Source organism: Bactrocera latifrons, unplaced genomic scaffold (assembly GCF_001853355.1).
Source record: "Bactrocera latifrons isolate USDA-ARS-PBARC rearing strain unplaced genomic scaffold, ASM185335v1 scaffold_10, whole genome shotgun sequence".
Lineage (NCBI taxonomy): Eukaryota > Metazoa > Arthropoda > Insecta > Diptera > Tephritidae > Bactrocera > Bactrocera latifrons.
In genome coordinates, this window is record NW_017534408.1 from 2,927,448 (window position 1) to 2,948,793 (window position 21,346).

The 21,346-nt window shown below is 36.3% G+C and overlaps 3 protein-coding genes across 3 annotated transcripts in view; 1 reads left to right on the forward strand and 2 right to left on the reverse strand.

Annotated features, from left to right (window-relative positions):
- The first annotated feature begins 10,183 nt into the window (after nt 1-10,183).
- Nucleotides 10,184-12,061, forward strand: LOC108965912 (N-sulphoglucosamine sulphohydrolase). Its single transcript, XM_018928594.1, has one exon. The coding sequence runs from the start codon at nt 10,357-10,359 to the stop codon at nt 11,959-11,961; it is 1,605 nt and encodes a 534-aa protein (XP_018784139.1). The 5' UTR covers nt 10,184-10,356; the 3' UTR covers nt 11,962-12,061.
- Nucleotides 12,062-13,686: 1,625 nt separating this feature from the next.
- LOC108966249 lies at nt 13,687-14,461 on the reverse strand. The gene is made up of 2 exons (XM_018929005.1): nt 14,320-14,461; nt 13,687-14,255 (listed from the first exon to the last, which is right to left on the reverse strand). The coding sequence occupies exons 1-2, from the start codon at nt 14,459-14,461 to the stop codon at nt 13,687-13,689; spliced, it is 711 nt and encodes a 236-aa protein (XP_018784550.1).
- Nucleotides 14,462-17,551: 3,090 nt separating this feature from the next.
- Nucleotides 17,552-21,346, reverse strand: part of LOC108966154 — a 7,534-nt gene continuing 3,739 nt past the window's right edge. Inside the window, exon 2 of the mRNA XM_018928918.1 lies at nt 17,552-18,899. Within this exon, the coding sequence (XP_018784463.1) occupies nt 17,578-18,879 (1,302 nt within the window). The 5' untranslated portion in view covers nt 18,880-18,899 and the 3' untranslated portion in view covers nt 17,552-17,577. The remainder of the gene's footprint in view (nt 18,900-21,346) is intronic.

The following is a 21,346-nucleotide window of genomic DNA, read 5'->3' on the forward strand; positions in this document are numbered from 1 at the left end:
TTTGTACATATCTCGAAAACTACCATAGCCATGTCAACCCTACTGTATAGAGTCGTTTCTTTTAGGCATTTCCATATACAGTTAAAAAATGGAAGAAATCGGATAATAACCACACCCACCTTCCATATAAAGGTTATGTTGAAAATGACTAAAAGTGCGTTAACCGACTAACAAAAAACGTCAGAAACACTAAATTTTACGCAAGAAATGTCAGAAGGAAGCTGCATCCAGGCTTTTTTTAAAAATTGAAAATGGATGTGGCGTCGCCCACTTATGGACCAAACACCATATCTCAGGAAGTAGTCGACCGATTTCAATAAAATTCGGTATATAATATTTTCTCAACAGCCTGATGACATGTACCAAATACGGGTGAAATCGGTTCACAACCACGCCTGAAATCTCGATTATCACTTTATCATGCGAAAGTATAAAATGTTTGGTGACACCCGAACTTAGCCCTTCCTTACTTGTTTTTATATAAATTTTTACTCTTCAGAGGATACAGTCGGTTTACTTTTATAGAATGTATGGTCAGCATGACAAGTATGATGCCTTTCCGTCTGTCTATTTGTCTGTATATACGCAAAGTAGTCATCAGTTTCCGAAATATCGAGCAGAAAATTTGTATATGTCTTTTCCATCTCCAGAAGTTGCTCATTTGCCAGAATCGGCGTTTATCGGACTACTATATCATATAACTGTCATACTAATTAATCGACCACATACCAATTAATCGATCACATACTAATTAATCGACCACACTCAAGTCCTTGTATTGAAATCTTTTGAATTTAACGAGATATCTTCATGAATATACATATAAACTATTGTACAAGACAACTGTACAACCTCCGCACAAATTGATCAGATCAGATCACTAAAGCATATAGCTGCCAATCAAGCCGTCATAACTTGAACAGTGTCGAATCGAACAAACAACTGGTATAAATTTTATAAACTAACATAATCTAATAGAGATGGGAAACGACTGGAATAATTCGGCATATACTGGCATAATCTAAAAAACTAATAGAGCTGGGATCCATTAGACTAAAGCTAATACAATGAAGTAACAAATTATTCTTTTGTCTTTATTTTAACTCTCTAACTTTATTGTCGCATTTACTTGCGTTCAAAGTTATCGAGCAGAGAAATTGGGAATCAAAAAGGGCTGGTAAATCCTTTTTTTGCGTTCACGCACAAATTTTTTGAGGATATAAGCCTCCTTGATATCAAGAAACTGATTGGACCTTATCAGTGTGGGTTTAGAGCTGGAAAATCTACTATCCGCTTTATCTGTACTTGGTATCCCCTCAAAGCTGACGTTGTGTAAGCTGACGTTGAGCAACCTAAGCTCTACAGAAACCGAAGAGTGGTTCATTGAAGGCTACCATTAAAATTTGTATGCGATTAGTTGCAGTTAAACAGTGAACACTGTACGTGAAATAAGAAATTAAAAACAAAATTTTGTTAATTAAAAAAATTACCATGTTTGTGGTGATAGACATAGAGTCTAATTACCATATAACCTTTATATGACATTCAGTTTTTGCCAAGTCAGTACGCTAATTTATGAGCATACGAAACTCATACATACATATGTATATAAAATATGCCTTCTAAATTAATGTTTGCCTTTGAAACAACAAAAGCTTTGTAAACAGATAAGAGTCTTTTTAAATATTGTATGATTGTTACAAAAAATTTGAGATCTTTATCAGCACAGCCGTTTCCATTTGATCAAAAGTATATACGATTGCATATATAAGTACCATTAAATATATGTATATAGGTATGTTTGTATATAGTAAATATATTGTTGAGCACTAGATAAGAGTTTTTATAAACACAAATGTATGTATGTGTGTATATAATTGTAAAAGTATTACAAAAAGCTTAGTAGCCACGCATTCGAAGCATGAAATGAAGCTAGAAATACACGTCAATTTACATACACATAGTATAATTAAATATAATTATATGTAGGTGTGAGATATAATTTGATAAAAAGTGAGCAAAATGTGAATAAATTTATAATTAAGTCGTAATAACAAATACATCTGTATATATGAGCTTATTTATTGTGAAAGCTTATTTAATTATTTGAAAGGGAAAAAACTAACCCAGAAGTATAAAATTAATAAAAAAAAAGCAAAGCTCTGTTTCAACTGTTGCAAATTGCAAACATATACAAGCAGAAAGTTAGAATCTTATACTTGACTCCTGCCAGTTATCCACCCATCTCTGTTAATAATGAGAACATCGAAAATGTTAAAGAAAATGATCGAAAATCGTCGTTTCGATATCAGAGAGATCAAGCAATCTCTTGACTAATGTTTTGAGAGCGAAGCGTCTTCATGTTATATTCATATCACAAGATCTGAATATTTTGCAAAAACGACGTCGAGCAGAGGCCCCCAAGAGATGATAGACAACGTACCTGAATACTCCATTATCATCAAACGCTTTACTATTGACAAGACGGGTTTATGAATAAATTTTCTATTAATCTAGCGAATGACGCTTTAAAAATATACCGAAACCGAAAAAGTTAAAATTCACTGAAGGCTCCGAAGACCATCCCAGCCGTAGCTTATAAAATTATTATGAGGAGAAATTTAATTAAACATTCGCATGTTGTTTCAAGAGCACAGTTTGAAGGCGATAATTACGATTTGTTTTAAAATACGTGAAAGGGTGTGTTTTTGATTTTTTCAGTATCGTTGAGATTTTATGAATAGTTCGAGTTAAGAGTAATTTGCTATAGAACGAATATGGAAGTCAAGTTGCAAAATTCGCTTTGTCTATCAGAGCTGTGGCTATAGGCTGTGCTTAAAGTTCAGCTTTGGGCTACCCTCTTGAAGAGAGTAGTAGGTTAGTTCACATACCGAAGGGAGGTAGAAACAACCCAACTTACCCGAAAGAGTTTAGAGGCAATCTTGAAGGATAATTCGCATACACTAAAGACAGTTTTGTAGAGTTTGCACCCAATACGGTAGAATTTAATATCGAAAGAGCTTTAGAATATAAAATAGAATAAGTCCTTGAAGTTTTCCTGGACATCGCTGGAGCATATGATAATGTTTCTATTGAATCTTGAATAGTATCGAGTCAATAGAACCTACAGTACAACGCTGGGACAGAAGGCTCTTTACCTTAAGAAGAATAAGAGCAAAATGGAACGACTCTAAAATGACAAAGGAAGTCTTTTTAGAGTCATTTCGCAAGGTGGAGTGCTATCTCCGTTCCTATGGACATGATAAATAAACTGTTAAAGGAATTAGACAGCAAAGTCCATAGATAGTGGAATGGGCAGTCAACATCGCCATCTTAGTAACGGGAAAATGCTTATCTAGGGATCTATCTAGGGTTGAATCCAGAAAAAACATATCTGCTTGTTATCCCCCATGGAGGTTGCTTTCGATAAAAAGAACACAATTCTCTCTCACTTCGTACCAAATACTTTGGGTCGTCCTGGACAGCAAACTTCTGTGTAAGCAGAACGTGGATGAAAGAGTAAGAAAGGCAATGTCTTATATACATGTAAGGACAATCATATGCATAAGGGGAACTCTAAGAACTCCAACGGCGGCCCTTGAACTAGTGCTAAATCTAATGGTGGCACATGCCTTTAGAATGGGGCTGGCAGAGAATAAAAATACTACAGGAAATGTCAAGAGCAAGGAATAGGGAAACAATGCAAAATATTTTGTGTACTCGTGGCGGCCCTACGATAGTAGTCACTTGAAGAGGTATCATCAGTGAGGTCACAGGTTCTGTTAAAATTCAAAGGACCAAAACTGACTGATTAACCTAACCTACATATATATATATATAGTATGCAACAATTTTAAATATAATATGTTGAATTTCTTATTAAATACGTAATTTTGAATTTTGAAAAAAAAAAAAATTTTCAACCGCATTTTTCAATTCTTTGTGAAAGCTTCAAATGAAGATAACGATTCAAAGAATTGTTATTATTTTTCAATGTTTACATATTCATACATTTCTTGGCGTTCTTCCAATTCTAAAATCGCTATTTGTTTGTTAAAAACTTGAAGATGAGAGAACTGGCTCAGTTGCCAAATTTCTCAGTTAAATACATGTATGTAGGTCAAGGATGCGAAATTGCTGTAGACAAAAATACAGAGATTGCATCATGCATTGCATATACATACAATCGAGATCAGTTTCAGATTATTTTACCTCAGTATTTATTTTTCAAGTTGTTATTAAATAGTTTTTGAAGTAATCACTAGTAAACCTTACATAATTAAAGAAAATAATGCCAAAAAGTTATTTTGTGAAATAATAATTTTTTTAAAGATATGGCAACATCGAATACACATAAACATATGTTCGACAAGAGAGTCAAGTTCAATTTGGGTGACTTATGTAAATCCATATCTATATATGTATGTATGAGCGTATATCTACTTACCGAGCATCATGATGCAATGTCGCATCATTGATGACGTCACACGTAAACCCATTACACCGTGTAGCATACGCGAATTTTTCTTCTTACTAAACTTGTCGAACTTAAACTTATTGATCGTATTCACTTTGTGAATAATTTCCGCTATATTGCGCCAATAAATGTTCATACGCTTTAGCAGATGCTTTTGAATGTTCAACATAAAATATTGCGTATGCGTTTGAATGGTGGGTGTGTGGGTGGGCGTGTACGTACCGCCGCCGATGCCGCCGGTTAAGCCTACTACGGAACGATGCCGATAGTATGCACACATACGAATGTAGGCGCGATAGTCGCGCTGCCAAGTACGGTGTTGTTGTTGTTTTAGTTGCGCCACCGAACGCGAATGGTGCATAGCACTAACGTAGATGTGAATTACCGTTACAGCGGAACCCAATCGAACTGTGGGCTGCAGTTGTTTAACAAAACTTTACGTGTGTGTGTGGTTGTTGTAATCAAATGACAAGTTCACGGTAAGTGCCGTTAACTTTTTTACATACGCAAGTGTGTCGTGTTGTAGGTGTGTTTGTAGGCGCGTCTATAATGTTTGCAGCCAAAAAGTATGCTACAATTATGCGCTGTTAATGCTTTTCACTTTCGTGTATGGATGTGTGTGAGACAGTGGGCTTAACACTCAATTTCGGTGCACAGAATATTGTTACGAGCTTGATTTGTAGCTATTATGCATCTAGGTATTTTTTAGCTGAGATACTTGCTTTAGCACAAACTAAATTTGACATTAAAATGCATCTATCGCAGAGTTTAAAATACGTTTCAATTGATATCACTTGTAACTAGGCTCTCAATATATATTGAGAGTTTTGTTGTTGTTTTTATAAATGGGTATAAAGAGAAAATCTAATAACTTATGAAAATGAAATCCTTGTAGCGATGTTCACAGGCCGGTGATGCCATTGAGACTTTCGATTTATCACTAGAGACTCACTTGGTATATATGCTTAAAGACAACGCGGGGTGTGGTAATTATGGCCACACACAAAAATTGTTAAAATAAACACTACAAATCTTTGCAGTCAAACACTTTAATTGTGATATTCGAGCATTAAGATCACATGAATTATTTTACGCAATTCAGAGCGCTTTGTGACGCTGTGTGGACATGAGATTTATTATTTAGCATTTATTGCTATAGCGGTCGATTGGATTAATTTTAAGAATTTCACTTTGGAAACGGTTGCGCTTTTATTCGATATAATATTAGACGAACTCAGCAAATGCACAGCACAGCTGATCCGAATATTCCACGAAAACAAACTTATTCTTTTACTGCAATCGACACTGCAGTTGTCGGCACCTTTGTACGAACTTAGCTTCGCGTTTGGTTTTTTGTATTTTTTTTTTATTTATTTATTTCGATATTTAGCATTTATTTTTGATTGATCCACGTTGCTTGAGGTTGAACGATTTTTTATTGTTGTAATAAGCGAGCGAGCGAGCGAGCTTGCGAATGATTTGACTTTTGCGATTTGAACACTTTGAACGTAAATATGATACTAAGATATTGCTGGGAACGTACTCGCCGCCAATGGCTGGTGATAGTGAAATACGAATTCCGAAATCCGAATATTGCGCGTGAATATGAAAGTGGGTTTGCTGTCGTCACTGGGTATCGCTATGCCATAGACAACAAAGTGGTGGGGCTGAAGGCAGCTGAGGCATGTTTGTACTTAGAATGTGTGCGTGTGTTTGTGATTAAGGTCGCAATGAGTAAAGACAATATGTGAGAGTCGGTAGACGCGCTCTCGTTAAAGCAAAGGCTTGTGTATGAAAACTTATATACATATTTACATGCATATAAGTGCATAAATAAATATAATAAATATCGGCGCATCGTGTGCCAGGCAAATGAAATTTTTACTTGTCAATTCTAAAAACGTACTTCCTGAATAAGAAATAGTTTTAAGCTGGTTTTGAGACAAGCATTGCTGTCTGGAAAAACTTTTAATTCAAATATTTGTTATATTTCGACATTTTGGAAAATTTTCAAATATTAAAAATCGTCTTTATTCAAATAAATAGTAAGCGCATTTAAAGTTAAGCTCACAAACCTTAGTTTAGAGTCAAATTTGAAGTTTTAGATAATTTAGTTTATCTTGGAACCATGACAAATATCTACAATTATTGTTTGAAATCATATTAAATCAGTTCATGCTATAAATTCTACTTTGAACTGTCATGTAAATTAGTACATATGAAAGAAACACGTCATGATTTTGACACAAATATCAAGAAAAAGCCTTTTCATAAGTCTTTTAGATCTCTTTCAAGGGGAGAAACACATCATAAGTCTTCATAGATAATTTTCTATTTAGTGGGTTGCTAATTTAGGTTCGGTTTTCGGCTCTAAAGAAAATTATTTAAATTTAAATATGATTTAGAGTTGAAATACCCTAACTTGAATCATCATAATGCACAAAAACTCTTCCAGTTAGAGAGATTTCGTGTTATGAAAATTTTGACTTCTATTGCTAATTCAAGAGTTCGAGTTATGGAAGTTCAACTTTTCAAGTTATTAACACTTTTGATTAAGTTCTAAGACACAGAAAAAATTATATGAGAAATGTAAGCTTAGATAATACCGACTAAGGAAAATGCAGCTCTCGAATCCGAAATGTCAATATTTTCGGGATTTGCCTTCTATATAAAATTTATTAATGATAAAAGTAGATCAGTATTAAATCCCAATTTCTTTTATGCTTACGGTATTACATCATATAGCTTTTGTAGCTTAAGTAGAGCTATCATATGCAGCTCTTCAAATATTCTCTGATTACAAAAGTACACGACTTGAATTAGCAATGTCATTGTTTGAGCAGACACACTAAATTACTGTGAAGTTTGCACTTTACTATCCAATTACAATGTATGTTTGTGGTATGTAGTATATCGATACCGGAGAGTTGATTGCCTGATATTTATTTTCGGTAACCTACAGTTATTCCTTTGTAAAGGCTAAGGGCATACTGTAATGAACAACCAACAAGGATAACCACAAAAAATTTAAAGCTGGATAAGCTTTAATTTCTTGACCTTGGCACCTTATGGAATATTTTCAGTGCTGCCAGTTAAATTTAATTTTTCCAAAAGTATTATAATTTTCGCAAATAGGTGGATTTTGGCAATATACATATATACATATGTCCATATAATTTAAGCAAAACTGTTACACTAAGTGTAATTGTTGCAGAATTAAGCGAATTTTATGTAAAATAAAAAAAAAATATACATTTTATCCGTTGAAATAAATATATATTAAAATGAAAAAAAAAAATATATATATATATTTTTGTTAAGGTGATTACTAAAGAAAGTACTTTTATTTCTATTTTTTACCACTGTGGCAACATTAAGTAATGATTGTTTCTAACTGTTCATACATTATTTACTCAATTTCCCACTACTTAATACCAGCACAAATACTTGTATATGCCAGACACACACTGAAATGTATTCTCATAGCAACACTGCCAAAGTGTTGCTCTCTACTGAGCGTGCGAAAGTGCGAATTGGAATATTGACTTGCTACCTTTGTACAGCGGATTTGGCGTACTCGTGTTGCTGTGCGAAATCTTTGCGCTTCACGCTTTTAAATTTTTTAAATTGTTTAACTTGAGAAATTCAAAGCTTTATCTTCGTAAAATATCGATACGAATATTCTTGTTTTGGCAGCTGCCTGTATATGCTCAAATACATATGGAGAATGAGAAAATTTGCACTATTCGGTTTGTCTGGGGATAAAGTATGTGTAAATTGATGATGAAATCGTTTACTTCATTACACAAGACTTGTTAAAAATGTGGCCGAAATGTTATATTACATTCTCTATCAACTGACTAACGATGAATCACTTTGCTTCGTTGCGTTCTTGAAGCGCTGCATCAAAAGCCGAGTGACAAACCGGCGCAATATTGTTGCAGACATTGCAAATATTGGAATTGTCAAATGACGGCAACGAAATACATAAGTATGTAGGTATACATATATGTAGTGTGAGTTCGGTACGAATATCACGTGGATTTTGAATTGCAACTAAAAATGTGTGCTGCTTACACAGCCATTATTGTGCTAGACGATGGCCAACCACTAAAATTAATTAATAGTTTGGAGACAACAGGTTTTTATAGTTTGATGGAAATTTTCAAACCGATTTTTTTTAATATATGTACATTGGTGGCACTTTTCTAAAGTCAAGTGTAATTATTCTAATTTCTGCTGAAAGCCATACAATCAAAAAATGAATTCTGAGCTTTGTTATGGTGCTCTTTTTTAAATTCCGTTAATGATTTTGGATGATTTTGGTTAGAATAATAGTTAGGTGATAAAATACCTCTAAGAACCTCTATAGACATACGTTCTTATTTATATTTACATAGACAGTTCATCATGTAGTCTTATATCCATTGAGTTAATTGACTAAAACCTCATTGAAAAAATAGATTTACCTATTATATAATATAATAATATATATTATACTACAATACGTGAAATTATTATATTATAACACCACAATTTTTACTATATTCGATGAATAGCTTATATATATATATATATATAATATAATATATATAACAATATAATTTAATTTGATTTTTTAAAATTTCATGCAATGAAGGGTTAAGTTTCAATTTATCAGCTAGCAAGACAATGGGTTGTATATTTCATTGTATCTTTTGTGTTTTTGTTTTTAACTTTCTACCTTCTTTGCTTGAAAGCAAGCTACAACTTTTAAGTTAAAACGCACAATCGCCAAAATTAGTCAGCAAACGCTTTGTAATAAGACAGTGGGCCATGAGAGTAAAAAATATTTCTAAAATTTTATGTGACACATTTTAAAGCGCGCTGAAAAGGCGTTGAAAGACAATTATATATAATATTATTTATTAGTGGATAATTTGCAAGTTAACTTTACGATTGAAAGATTCTCACTGTTGCTATCGGCAATCGATAAAGATGGAAAATTCTAACGCACTAGTCGACATATAGATGGCGCCACCAGGGCGCGCTGATTCAAAAAGTCCTTTTTACTTTGGAACGCACCTTGTACTTATTAAAAATTGAGATTTATGGGCTTGCTTTTGACTTTTTACTATGGTGGAATAAGCTTTTGTTTTACTTTTGATTGCATTTGTTAGAAAAAAAAATTTTCCCAAGGCTTTTTTCTTCTTTTCATTGGTGGTTGTTGTCGAACCAGAGGATACTTGGTCTAAAACCGAAAGTCTATACATGGCTACATACTCTTAATCTTCTAAAAACAGAACAGATTTTTCTCGCTCTTGATATCTTGAAAATTTCTGCTTTAATGAAATAGAATCAATATAAAATAATTCAAAAAAGAAAAATAAAAAATAATATTATAAATATTTCAATAAAATGACATATTGCGTTATTACATAAAAAAAAAAAACATATTTGACTAATAACTTATGGTACTCGTCGCACTGTAATACATTCTCTTTCTCAAAACCGCTTTTCATTCATTCAGCTTGGCATTGTATGCCTTTTCGTTTAACTGACGCAGCTGGAGATTGACTCCAGCTATGAATAGTAGAGCAAACGAGATACGAAACGTGACCCCACTGCACTAATATCCAAGCAAGCACACATGTATGTGTAAATGTATGAATCTCGGGTTTAAGTCATAGCTGGATAAATGGACTTGAGTCAGTAAGCCGGCGACTCTTGTTGCAGATGGCGAGTGTCGCTCTACAATAGTTGTTGCTATTAAATTTGTAATTAAATTTTATAAAATTGCTGAAATTTTCACTTACAAAACTAGAAATCAATTATATTTATTCAACAACAAAGTGCAACAACTAAAATAAACAAAACAACCGGGCGATTACGTATGCAAAATGTCGCTGACCACTCGGCGTGTAATCACATTGTTGGCGCTTATCAACGCCTCGTGCCAGATGCTAAGTGTAAGCGCGAAGTCGAATGATGAAATAAAGAATGTTTTAATACTGCTAGCGGATGACGCAGGTTTCGAGTCGGGCGCTTACTTAAACAAGTTCTGTCAGACACCGAATCTGGACGCATTGGCTGAGCGCGGCTTGCTGTTCAATAATGCTTTCACCTCGGTGAGCAGCTGTTCGCCCAGCCGCGCACAACTCTTAACCGGTCAGGCGAGTCACAGTAGCGGCATGTATGGACTGCACCAGGGCGTGCATAACTTCAATGTGTTGCCCGGCACCACATCGCTGCCGAATGTGCTGCGCGAAAAGTCCCAGGGACGGATACTTAGCGGCATCATTGGTAAGAAACATGTTGGCGCTAGCGCTAATTTCCAATTTGACTTTGAGCAGACCGAGGAGCAGCATTCAATCAATCAAATTGGACGCAACATAACGAGAATTAGACATTACGCGCGTGATTTCTTTGCTAAGGCGAGCGCGGAGGCGCGTCCGTTCTTCTTGCTTGTCGGCTTTCACGATCCACATCGTTGTGGACATATAACGCCGCAATATGGCGAGTTCTGTGAGCGTTGGGGTTCCGGTGAGGAGGGTATGGGCATTATACCCGATTGGAAACCGATTTACTATGATTGGCGCAACTTGGAAGTGCCGCCACATTTGCCGGACACAGATGTGGTGCGTCAGGAGCTGGCTGCGCAGTATATGACCACATCGCGCTTGGATCAAGGTGTGGGCGTCGTGCTGAAAGAGCTTGCAGCGCATGGATTTGACGCAAATACGTTAGTTATTTACACCTCAGATAACGGACCACCATTCCCAGGTGGACGTACGAATTTTTACGAGCATGGCGTGCGTGAACCAATGATTATTGCTTCGCCAACCGCCCAGGCGCGCCGTCATGAGACCACTGGCGCTATGTCTAGTCTACTGGATGTCTTCAATACAGTGCTGGATGCTTTCCACTATTATACACCCACGGCAAATACGACCAAGGATGATGCTACGAAATCGTTATTGCCAATACTTTACAAAGAACCGCAACCGGTTGAAAGTGATGCAGTATTTGGTAGTCAGAATTTCCATGAGGTCACAATGACCTATCCAATGCGCATGATACGCACGCGCCGTTATAAACTAATACACAATTTAAACTTTTGGTCATACTTCCCCATCGATCAAGATCTATACACATCGCCCTCCTTTCAGCATCTTTTAAACGCGACGATCGCCAAGCAATCATATCCATGGTATAAGACGCTGCTATCCTATTACGAAAGACCGGAATGGGAGTTGTACGACATTAAAGCGGATCCCTTGGAGCGCTACAATTTATTCGGTAAATCCAAATATGAGCGCGTTTTCGAGGAGTTAAGTGCTCGTTTGTTTAAGTGGCAAGTGAATACGGCGGATCCTTGGCGTTGTGCGCCGCATGCGGTTCTAGAGGCACAGGGTGTGTACAGAGACAGTCCAGTATGTTTGACACTCGGGCATGAGGCTTTACGTCGCCCACTCACACAATATGAGAAGTATGAGTTGCTGTAATCATATTTATGAAGTTACTGAGAAGTCATATTATATTTAACTACTTCTTATATCATAATATATTTATAGAAATGTCATATCATTAAAAAAAAATTATGTATTAAAGAATATCGTCTGTTTCTAGAAAATTAATTATATATTGTAAATACCCTGAAATTGGAAATGCATGGAGGGATAACTGCTTTCACATTATTATTTTATGATAGAATATCACCATCTGATTGGTAAAGTAGGTCTTAAGACTTTTTTTGGTGTATGTTGGTTGGTTGATTGAAAAGGGTACGGCGCAACATACGGGCGCACTCAGACCATCATTAGGTCCAATGCGCTTTTGGCGTTAGTTGGGAATGAGATTCGAAGCAATATTAACGGTTTTTTTTAGGGACCGATTTATACGATCCAACAACGAGTCGAAATTATTAAAATTTCCTAGGCCAGGCAGCAACTATACAGTAAAATTCTCTCTGCTCTTCTGTTCAATACGTCATGAATTAAAGCATTATTCTATTAAACGCATTCCAAAAAGATAATGAGAAGAAAATGCCACATGCTTGATTTTATCGAAGAAAACTGTCAACATATCCCTGATTTTTGACATGGTTTTGTCGGCTTCGGCTCTCCTTGTAACAATATTCAGCCGATTGAGCATAGATCCAAAACTCATCGCCAGTCATAATACGTTTCATGACATCCTGGTAGTTGGAAAGTATTGTTTCAGAGACGTTCACGCGACGCTTTTTTCCAAAAAAATTGAGTGATTTTGGAACCAATCGTGCATTACATTTCTTAGGCCCAAATGATCTTTCGAAATAATTGTCATTGATCCTTCCGATATTTCAACGAAGTCAGTACGATCTTTGACTGTTAACTGTCGATTCTCAAGCAACAATTCCTTTATTTTTCAGGCATTAATCGTCAGCAGATGTAGATGACACTCCTGGACTTGGTCCGTCATCAACTCGTTCTCACCCTCTTTGAATAATTAATATCAATCAAAAACATTTGCTCGCCACGAAAATTTACCACCGAAAGCATCTTCCGACATTCTTAATGTTTCAGCGGCAGTAATTTAATACCGCGCACAAAATTTAATGTAACTTCTTGCATTGAATAATTTCACTCATTGAAAAAATCGCCGAATTCACTTTATCTATTTCAGTAAGACAAGCGTATACTAAACACTAATGATTATTTTGATATGACATTTGACGCAGATATCATTGACAGTCATACCAACCTAGGAACAATGATTTTTCGAGGAATAGGCTTTCGCTCGAAATTTAAATTACAATGTCTTACTATTTTTTGCCCACAGTAGTATGTCTATACAATGAAGGTGGAAATTTTAATACGCCTACAAGTATGCTATGTATCAGCACGGAGTTACTGATAAGTCAATAAATGACAAAATTTATACAGAAACTCGAGCAAAAAACAGGAGCAGATGGAAGATACCGGAAATGATGATGATTAGTTTGAGGATTGATTAGTACGAGTCCGCGAGTAACTTTAATGCAAAAATAAAATCGGATTAATCATCTAATACTTTGATTAAAGCAGCAAGAAACACATTTGTACTTAAATATAACTTCATAAAAGAACATTATTTTGGTTTTTATTTTAAAAAAATTATGTTATTGTTTAAATAATACTAAGGATAGTATTTTAAGGATAAATTATTTAAGACGTCATAGGTGAAGATTTTAATATTTTAAATAACTGTAATCAAATAAAATGCATTTCATAAGGATTGCTGTACATAAGTTCATCCATATCGAGTCGACGATTCAGACCCAACTGCTCGTTCCAGAGACTGAAATCGGCATCTGCCAAAAATGACTTGTACTCCACCGGTGTCCAGCCGCCTAACGATATTTCTGGTGGCATAAACTCACCATTTGTGGTAGAATGTGTTAAGTCAGTATCGAAGAAACCATCATTCATTGCAGCATTGAAGGCACTCATGTCCACCAAAGTGGAGGGCGGCAAAGCATCGCTGCTGCTATCCGAAACAGCAAAATCATCGGAGCGCCGCAGTGGCATTGAGTAGCCACCAAAGGGCAGCGGCTTAAATGGTGGCGTCAAATCAATTTTCTTTAGTGCCGACTTCGACGGTGATGTGTGGTAGGCACGCCAGCGAGGATAATACGACGAGGCCAAATAGTAGTTCGATGGCAATGGGCTTGACATATGGGTGGGCCACTTTGAGGGCAACGGATGATAGTAGTTCATTTTTGGGTTGCGTTTATGTGACGCTGCGTGATGTTTCGGCGTTGACTTGCGTTTCGGTGGCACTAAATATGAGAGAGAAGGGTTATTTATGAGTAGAGTAAAAAAGATTTGTCGATTTTAACTTACCTGTGCGGAAGGTGGCTGATATTTTGGGTGCATTGCTCTTCTTTTTAATGTGCGATCGCCACTTTTTGCCATCGCACTCCGCGCAAACGCAAAGCAATACAAGAAGCAGTAGCAGTAGGAGTGAGCTCCGTTGGCAGTTCATCTTACTCCTTGTTTTGGTGATATTGATGGAAATTTGCACTCAGTTTTAGCGCCTCACATGCGTTGGTATCTTTCTTTCTTTTAAGCGTGTCTTTATTGTATCCTTGCTATTGATGTATTCATTACAATTGTAATTACTATTTGCAATTCAATTTTATTTACCGCAATTCACGTGTGCTCCAATGCTACGGTCAAGCGCAATTAATTTTATGATCAATTTTGGCGTGACTTTACACCTGCCTGGCCATGCGCACCATGTATGAGCCGCTCTGTAGCTGTATGCAACGGTACAGCAAATTGTTATTCAAAGGGCGTCAACAATAAATTGGCTGGAAGCCATCGAATGCTTGCCAGAAATCGTGGTGGGTGGATAAACTTTTTTTTATGCGTTTTTGCAAATATTTAACTTTCTTCTGTTAATTTTTTCGTGATGTTTAGGCTGCAATAGGTGCTTATAATAATGTTAGATAATAATTTTTTTCTCCTATAGAAATAATTATATTAATGAATATCTAGGAATCTACTTTGTATGTTTCGATAATGATAAACATTTATGCATCTCTACACAGAAATCTGAGTGTTATGAATTCAATCTCATGTATAAAGATTCGCTAGAGAAATATTGCTGAAGAAAACGAATGTGTTCGTTTTTTCAAGCTTGATACTCTTTGTCTAGTTGTATGCTTTCTAGACAAACGACTTCATGAAGGGTGATTCATTTCGAGGTTCCCTACTTTACAAATCAAATTTATAGGGGGAATGTTTATTATCATTCAAAGGAACATTTCGTGATATTTATTTCTTGAAAATTATCTCTTTCAAATGCTGACTGCGGCTCAGATTGTACTTCCTTTTGTCCTAAGGCCTGAATTGAAGCGGGATTGTCCGCATAAACTTTAGACTTTGCAGTAAAAAGTCTAATGATGTGATATCACACGATCTTGGTGGTCATTCGACTGGCTCAAAACGTGAATTTATCTGCGCAACGAAGTGTTCACTCAATAAAACCATTGATTGATGCGATGTGTTGAAAGTGGAGCCGTCTTGTTGAAACCAAATGTCACCAAGATCACGAGCTTCAATTTTAGGCTTCAAATAATCAGTTATCATGGTGCGATAATGGTCACCATTGACGGTTACGTTCTCACCGGCATTATTTTTGAAGAAATATGGACCGATGATTCCAACGGCCCAAAAACCATAAGAAACCGCCTTTTCTTCTGGATAAAATGGAAGCTCTTGAATCGTTTCATAATACCCTTCTTCACAAATGTGGCAATATTACTTGCTTATATATCCATTGAGCCTGAAATAGGCTCCATCACTAAACGAAAATTGGCGCTAAAACTTCGGATCATCTTGGAACTTTTCAAAAGACGTGCATTTTCGTAATAAAGTTTAGCGATTTTTAAACATTGTTCAAGCGTGAGTCCTTTTATGATGAAATGCCAAACAATGCTCAATAAAAATAGCATGACCTTTTTACACGACTCACTCGTGATCTGTCTAAAAAGGCTAGGCAAAAAAGCACCTTTAAATAATCAACCGTTATAGCCCCACAAAAAAATGCGTCCATAAAAGGTCGACTTCAATCATTTGATTGTTTCGTTGACTGTACGAATTGTTGCGCCGTATTGTAGGATCCAAAGAGGGTTGAAATCAACAACCTCCAATTCAAGCACGAAAAGTTATTAATAATGTGTCTTTAGCTTTCCCCATTGACTGAAGCATTATGATCGGCTGCATTGTTGAAAAAATGATATGAACCAACTCTCTCTTCATTAGCACACCACACAGTGACTTTTTGAGGATGTAACGGTGTCTCAAGAATGACAGGATTATCATCACTACAAATGCGATAATTTTGTTTTTCAATCAGAAGTGAGTTGCATCATTGATTAAAAAAGCATTGATAAAAAATCTTGGGAAAATAGAAATCACAGGCCATCTCATTTTGAGTCCATTTATCGTACATACGACGCTCTTAAGAGTCATTTGGCTTCAATTATTACACGAGATCCTTCCGCAAAATCCCTCGTAAAGTGGATGGCTACAGTGCGCACAATGGCGGATGGATTACTTCGGGACTTCTGCTTCACACCAGCAATAGCGTCTTTGGTGAGCATTCTCACCTTCTGAGAATGATCATTACCACTAGCAAAACAGATCCGACTCAGCGGGGCGATTATTTCCACCGAATATTATTGAAGGGAACTTTTATTTTAGTAATAAATTTGCACAATCTGCAAACTTTATTCCGGAGTAGTTCTATTTATTATAAAATTATAAAATGGCAAATTAAACTGAGAATAAATCATCCATTAACATAAATGAAATAATTGCTCAACATAGTAGCATTATATGGTAGTTAAACAGTTGAACCTCCTTTTGAGAAGATTTCCATCTCGTTACTTGGGTTTTAGTAACAGTTCAATCTTCTTTTTCGATTATAGGGTGAATCATTTATTTATTATTTATAACATAGAGCTTCTTCCAGTTTAGTTTCGACATAAAAATTTAGAACTTGCAGAAAAATTCAGGTAAAATTGACTGGCAAGATTATTTTTAAATATATATGTACATATAGTCTCTAAAAATTAATGGTAAAGCTTCGTGTGATATATACAAAGGTTGGTTTAGAGTAATCGGACAATTGAGTAAATTCTAAAACTAGATATTTGAATGCTAATGCTATGCATTTTCAAAGTCTTTAACCCAAACTTTTTTTTATTTTTTTTTATTTTTTTGGGGTAGAGCTGATAAAAAGTTAATAGATTCGCATATTACAACAGTACTTTTTAGCACTTTGGCCTATATTAGAAACTTGTTCCAAAAGTTAGAATCTCTCGAAAATTCAACATTTCGACGCTCGGTAAATAACGGTTTACATCTCTCGCATCGGTTTTGCGGGAGGAGAAAATCGTTGCTTCGATCATTAATATCTAAAACAGTTTTTTATTACCTTCAATATAAATAACAACTTTCCAACTTTATAAATAAAAGTTAATATTTAGAAACACTTGATCATTTTATTAAAATATAGTCTTTTAGTTTCTCTAAATTCGCTCATAATACTTTTAAAAATCAGTTCCAATGCTGCACTTAACGCTTCTGTTCCTAGTAATATGCCGAGTTCGGGTAGAGTGAATTAAAATTGTTCGGCAGTGTGTAGATCTCATCCGGACGTCCATTGAAAAGGAAGGGACGCTTTAGTAGCGTCATTTTAGAGTCCTGCTGAAGCGCCTGCAAAGCAGACTGTGGTGATGTCGATGGGCCAAACGCGTCATTTGTCGAATAACTGCTCGCAATATTCGCAGCCGTCGGTCTATGTGTGCCGACAAAAGCAAACGCTGAAGATAACGGTGACGGAGGGCGCATGCCGAACGGATTAATGTTATTAAAGTTAGCGGAGCTTTGAAAATCATTTGGGGTGCCACCTATTTGATAAATATTTGTGGGTTTACCATTCGCTACGAAATTCAGTGGGATATTCAAAACCGGACTAATAGCAGGTACCGTATACGGTTGGAAAGCGGGCAGGTTAGATTGTGCCGATGCAAAGCTCAGACCCGGCATGAGCATATAAGGCATTGGAGCGAAACGCATGAAGTAGATTTGTGAATTGCGAGCGGTAGCTGCACTGGAGCCAGTGGGCGGTGCGGTGTCGAAATGTGCGGATTGCGCTCTGTGATCATTAGCTGCACGGGGCATTGGTTCTTCGATTTCATTACCACTAGGGCCGGCATAACCCGAATAGAGTAATTCTGTGGGTGCGAAATACATCGGAAACGGTATGAAAACTGGCTGTGGGTAGCTGAAGAACGGCATCAGTCGTGGTGTCACCAATGGTGGTAATGCGCCACCACCACCAATTGCGCCATAAGGGTTGTAAGGCAAATTAGTCAACATTCCCGGCATATGTGTAAATGGCGAATTGGTTGTCACATATGGATTCCATGGCAAGCTATTGCCAGTGGTCAAACGTGGTTCTACCTTCAAGTCAGTCAAATATTGATATGGCTCATTCAGCTCCTCATCTACGCCAACGTCTTTCATGCTGTACTCATGATTGACTGGATTGTTGCTGCCACTTGTTGTTATTGTTGATAGTTGTGATAGTGTTGACAACATTTGTTCCGGTTGCTCGTGTGATCGCAGCTGTGCGTTGGTGTTCTGTTGATTCATGTTGTGATGGATTTCTGCCACTTGTTGTTGTTGTTGTTGATGTTGTAGCGGATGTTGTTGTTGCATATGTACTTGTTGTTGTGCGGCTATTTGTTGTTGTTGTGCTGGGTTTTTATGCGTCGATGGTATACTGCCGCCAGCAACCTTCGTTGGACTGAGCAGTGAAAGCAAGGTGATGGTTATGAAGAGCATTGCTCTCAACGTATAACTGTTTCTTTGAAGTTGCAGCAGCATATTGTCAAATTTCCAAGTAGCTGGAAGAAAAATGAAATTGTTTTTTGTTTAAATATCTTTTTTAAAATCAATCATCAATTAATTTTAAGCTGTTGGGTCAATATTTGCGCTCGAAAAAGCACTAACTCTGAGGATTTATTTTGGGAGAAAGCAACTTGGATCACCCCTGGAAGTTATCGCTTCAATATATTCGGAAATTGCTGCATTGTTAATAGCTGATAGTGTCCACGAAGACCATGCATCGTTACATCGAGAACTTAAATAAAAAGCATACAACTTGTGCAAGACCTGAAACCGCTCGACTTTCCCCAAGAGCAGTATGAAAAGAAATTTCATCCAGGTCTGTGAGCCTGTGGAATCATCGGTCCATTTTTCTTCAAAATGATTTCGGTGAGAACGTAAGTGACCGTTATCGCGCCATGATAATCGACTATTTAATGTTCGTGATCTCGGCGGCATTTGGTTTCAACAAGACGGCGACACTTTTCACGCGTCGCATCAATTTATTAAGAGAACACTTGAAGGAGCAGTTAATTTTACGTTTTGTGTGGGAATATGTAGAATCTAAAGTCTATGCGGACAATTCCGCTTCGATTCAGCTCTTGGAGCAAAACATCACGCGAGCCATTCGCCAGTTACCAGTCGAAATGTTCGTACGAGTCATCGAAAATTGGACTAAATGGATGGACCATCAGAGACGTAGTCGCGGCCAGAATTTGAAAGAGATAATCTTCAAAAGAGAAATGGCAGAGACTGTACTTTCGAAAGATGATAAACATTCTCCATTAAATTTGAAATTTCTAGCTACCCTTTAGATACTAATAATTAGCATCTGATTGTAGCTCAGATCATCGTCAGTAAAAGTTATATATAGGATTTCCATACCATACTAATAACAAAAGAGGATATTGAGCTATGATGCATATGTGAAATTTTTTGTAGTTATTATTATGTTTAGAGCTTTAGCTTAAATGAACCTAGTAATTATTCGTATTTAAGTAGTTCAGCGGAAGTGCGGAATGTTGTAGGACAGTTCAATTAAAATTTGGAATATATATATGTAAGTAAATACATGTCAATCTCAAACCGGTTATATATTATGTGACCCTATCACCATATATATATATTTACCATACAAATATGAAACCTACCTCTAAATGCTATAGCAGCATTGCGGTTTGCACAAAATTGCATATTAAGCAATCTCGTCACGTGACGAATGCATCTGCAATGATAACCGTAAACAGTGATTCTGTGCGCTCATTTCGATTAGCCATTGCGTATACGTCCAGTGCAGACAAGTCAGCATTTCAATGGCCTGACCGTGACTTAGCACTTCAAATGGCCCATCAATATAAGTAGAGTAATCTTCGATGCTTAAAGCGCGTAAGTCGGTCGTTTAATACGAACGTTACCTTTATTTGCATAGATTCGTTATCTAGTATTCGTGTTTAGACAACTTACCAGCTATATTATCTGTGGCTGTATATGTTTCTCCCATTCATGAGATAATATGGCGATTACATTTGTACGCACATATGTGGGTATTAGCTAACAGTTCATTCTTTACCGGTACAAAATCCATTGCTCCAGTAGACGTGTCCACAACTTACCTCTGCCTCTTTATGCGCTTCTTTCTTTTTTTCTATGCTTTCTTTGACTATAAACAAATATGTGGACTATGCGTTCATAATGACTTGCTGTAATATTTGCTTGACTCCCCTTATGCTTTTACGGTTTTGTGATTATTTTTAGCGCCAGCTATTCTCGAAATTGCCTTATGTTGTGACAAGTGTTGTCACCTGCTTAAAACTAATGCGGTTATATGAGCTGCAAACTTATCATTTGTACACTAGGGTTGTGCCGTATCTTAAATGTTTAAAATCAATATATTTTTTGCTAATTTGAAGCTTTCCTTTTTTCTTTTTAATATCTTTACCAAATATCTTTTTGATTTCCCGCTTAATTATACTTCATATTTCTGTTAGTAATTAATGGTATGGAGAAGAGTTTTTCATAAAACTTAATTAAGGGGTTATATCCACTTGTGAATCTCAAATAATCGATTTTTTGCATATAATACATCGTTACTTCTATTCGAATATATTGATTGTCAAAAAAGTCTTGCGGTATTTTTATTGAATTTTCAATTGWTCATACAATTTTTTTTTGATGACTCATGCCCAGCTCTTGACCGATGCTACGGCTGCTACTATGCCGGTCTCTTTCGACCAATTAAGCGATTTTATCGCAATTTTCGACGACCGGCCTTCCGGAGCGTTGCGCATCTTAGACCACCTTTACACCAGAACGAAAACGTTGAAACCATCGTTGTGCGGTGGAAATGGAAACTGTATCGGGTACATACACTGCACAAATTTTATTGGCGGCTTGAGATGCATTTTTGCCTTTATCGTAGTAGTACTGTAAAATATGCCGTATTTTCTCTTTATTTTGCTCCATGTTT

Bases quoted from the DNA above. Each gene is read 5' to 3' on its own strand.
- LOC108965912 (XM_018928594.1), top strand. From the start codon at position 10,357: ATGTCGCTGACCACTCGGCGTGTAATCACATTGTTGGCGCTTATCAAC.
- LOC108966249 (XM_018929005.1), bottom strand. From the start codon at position 14,461: ATGAACTGCCAACGGAGCTCACTCCTACTGCTACTGCTTCTTGTATTG. The intron at 14,256-14,319 runs GTAAGTTAAAAT...TCTCATATTTAG, and splicing joins ATCAGCCACCTTCCGCACAG to TGCCACCGAAACGCAAGTCA.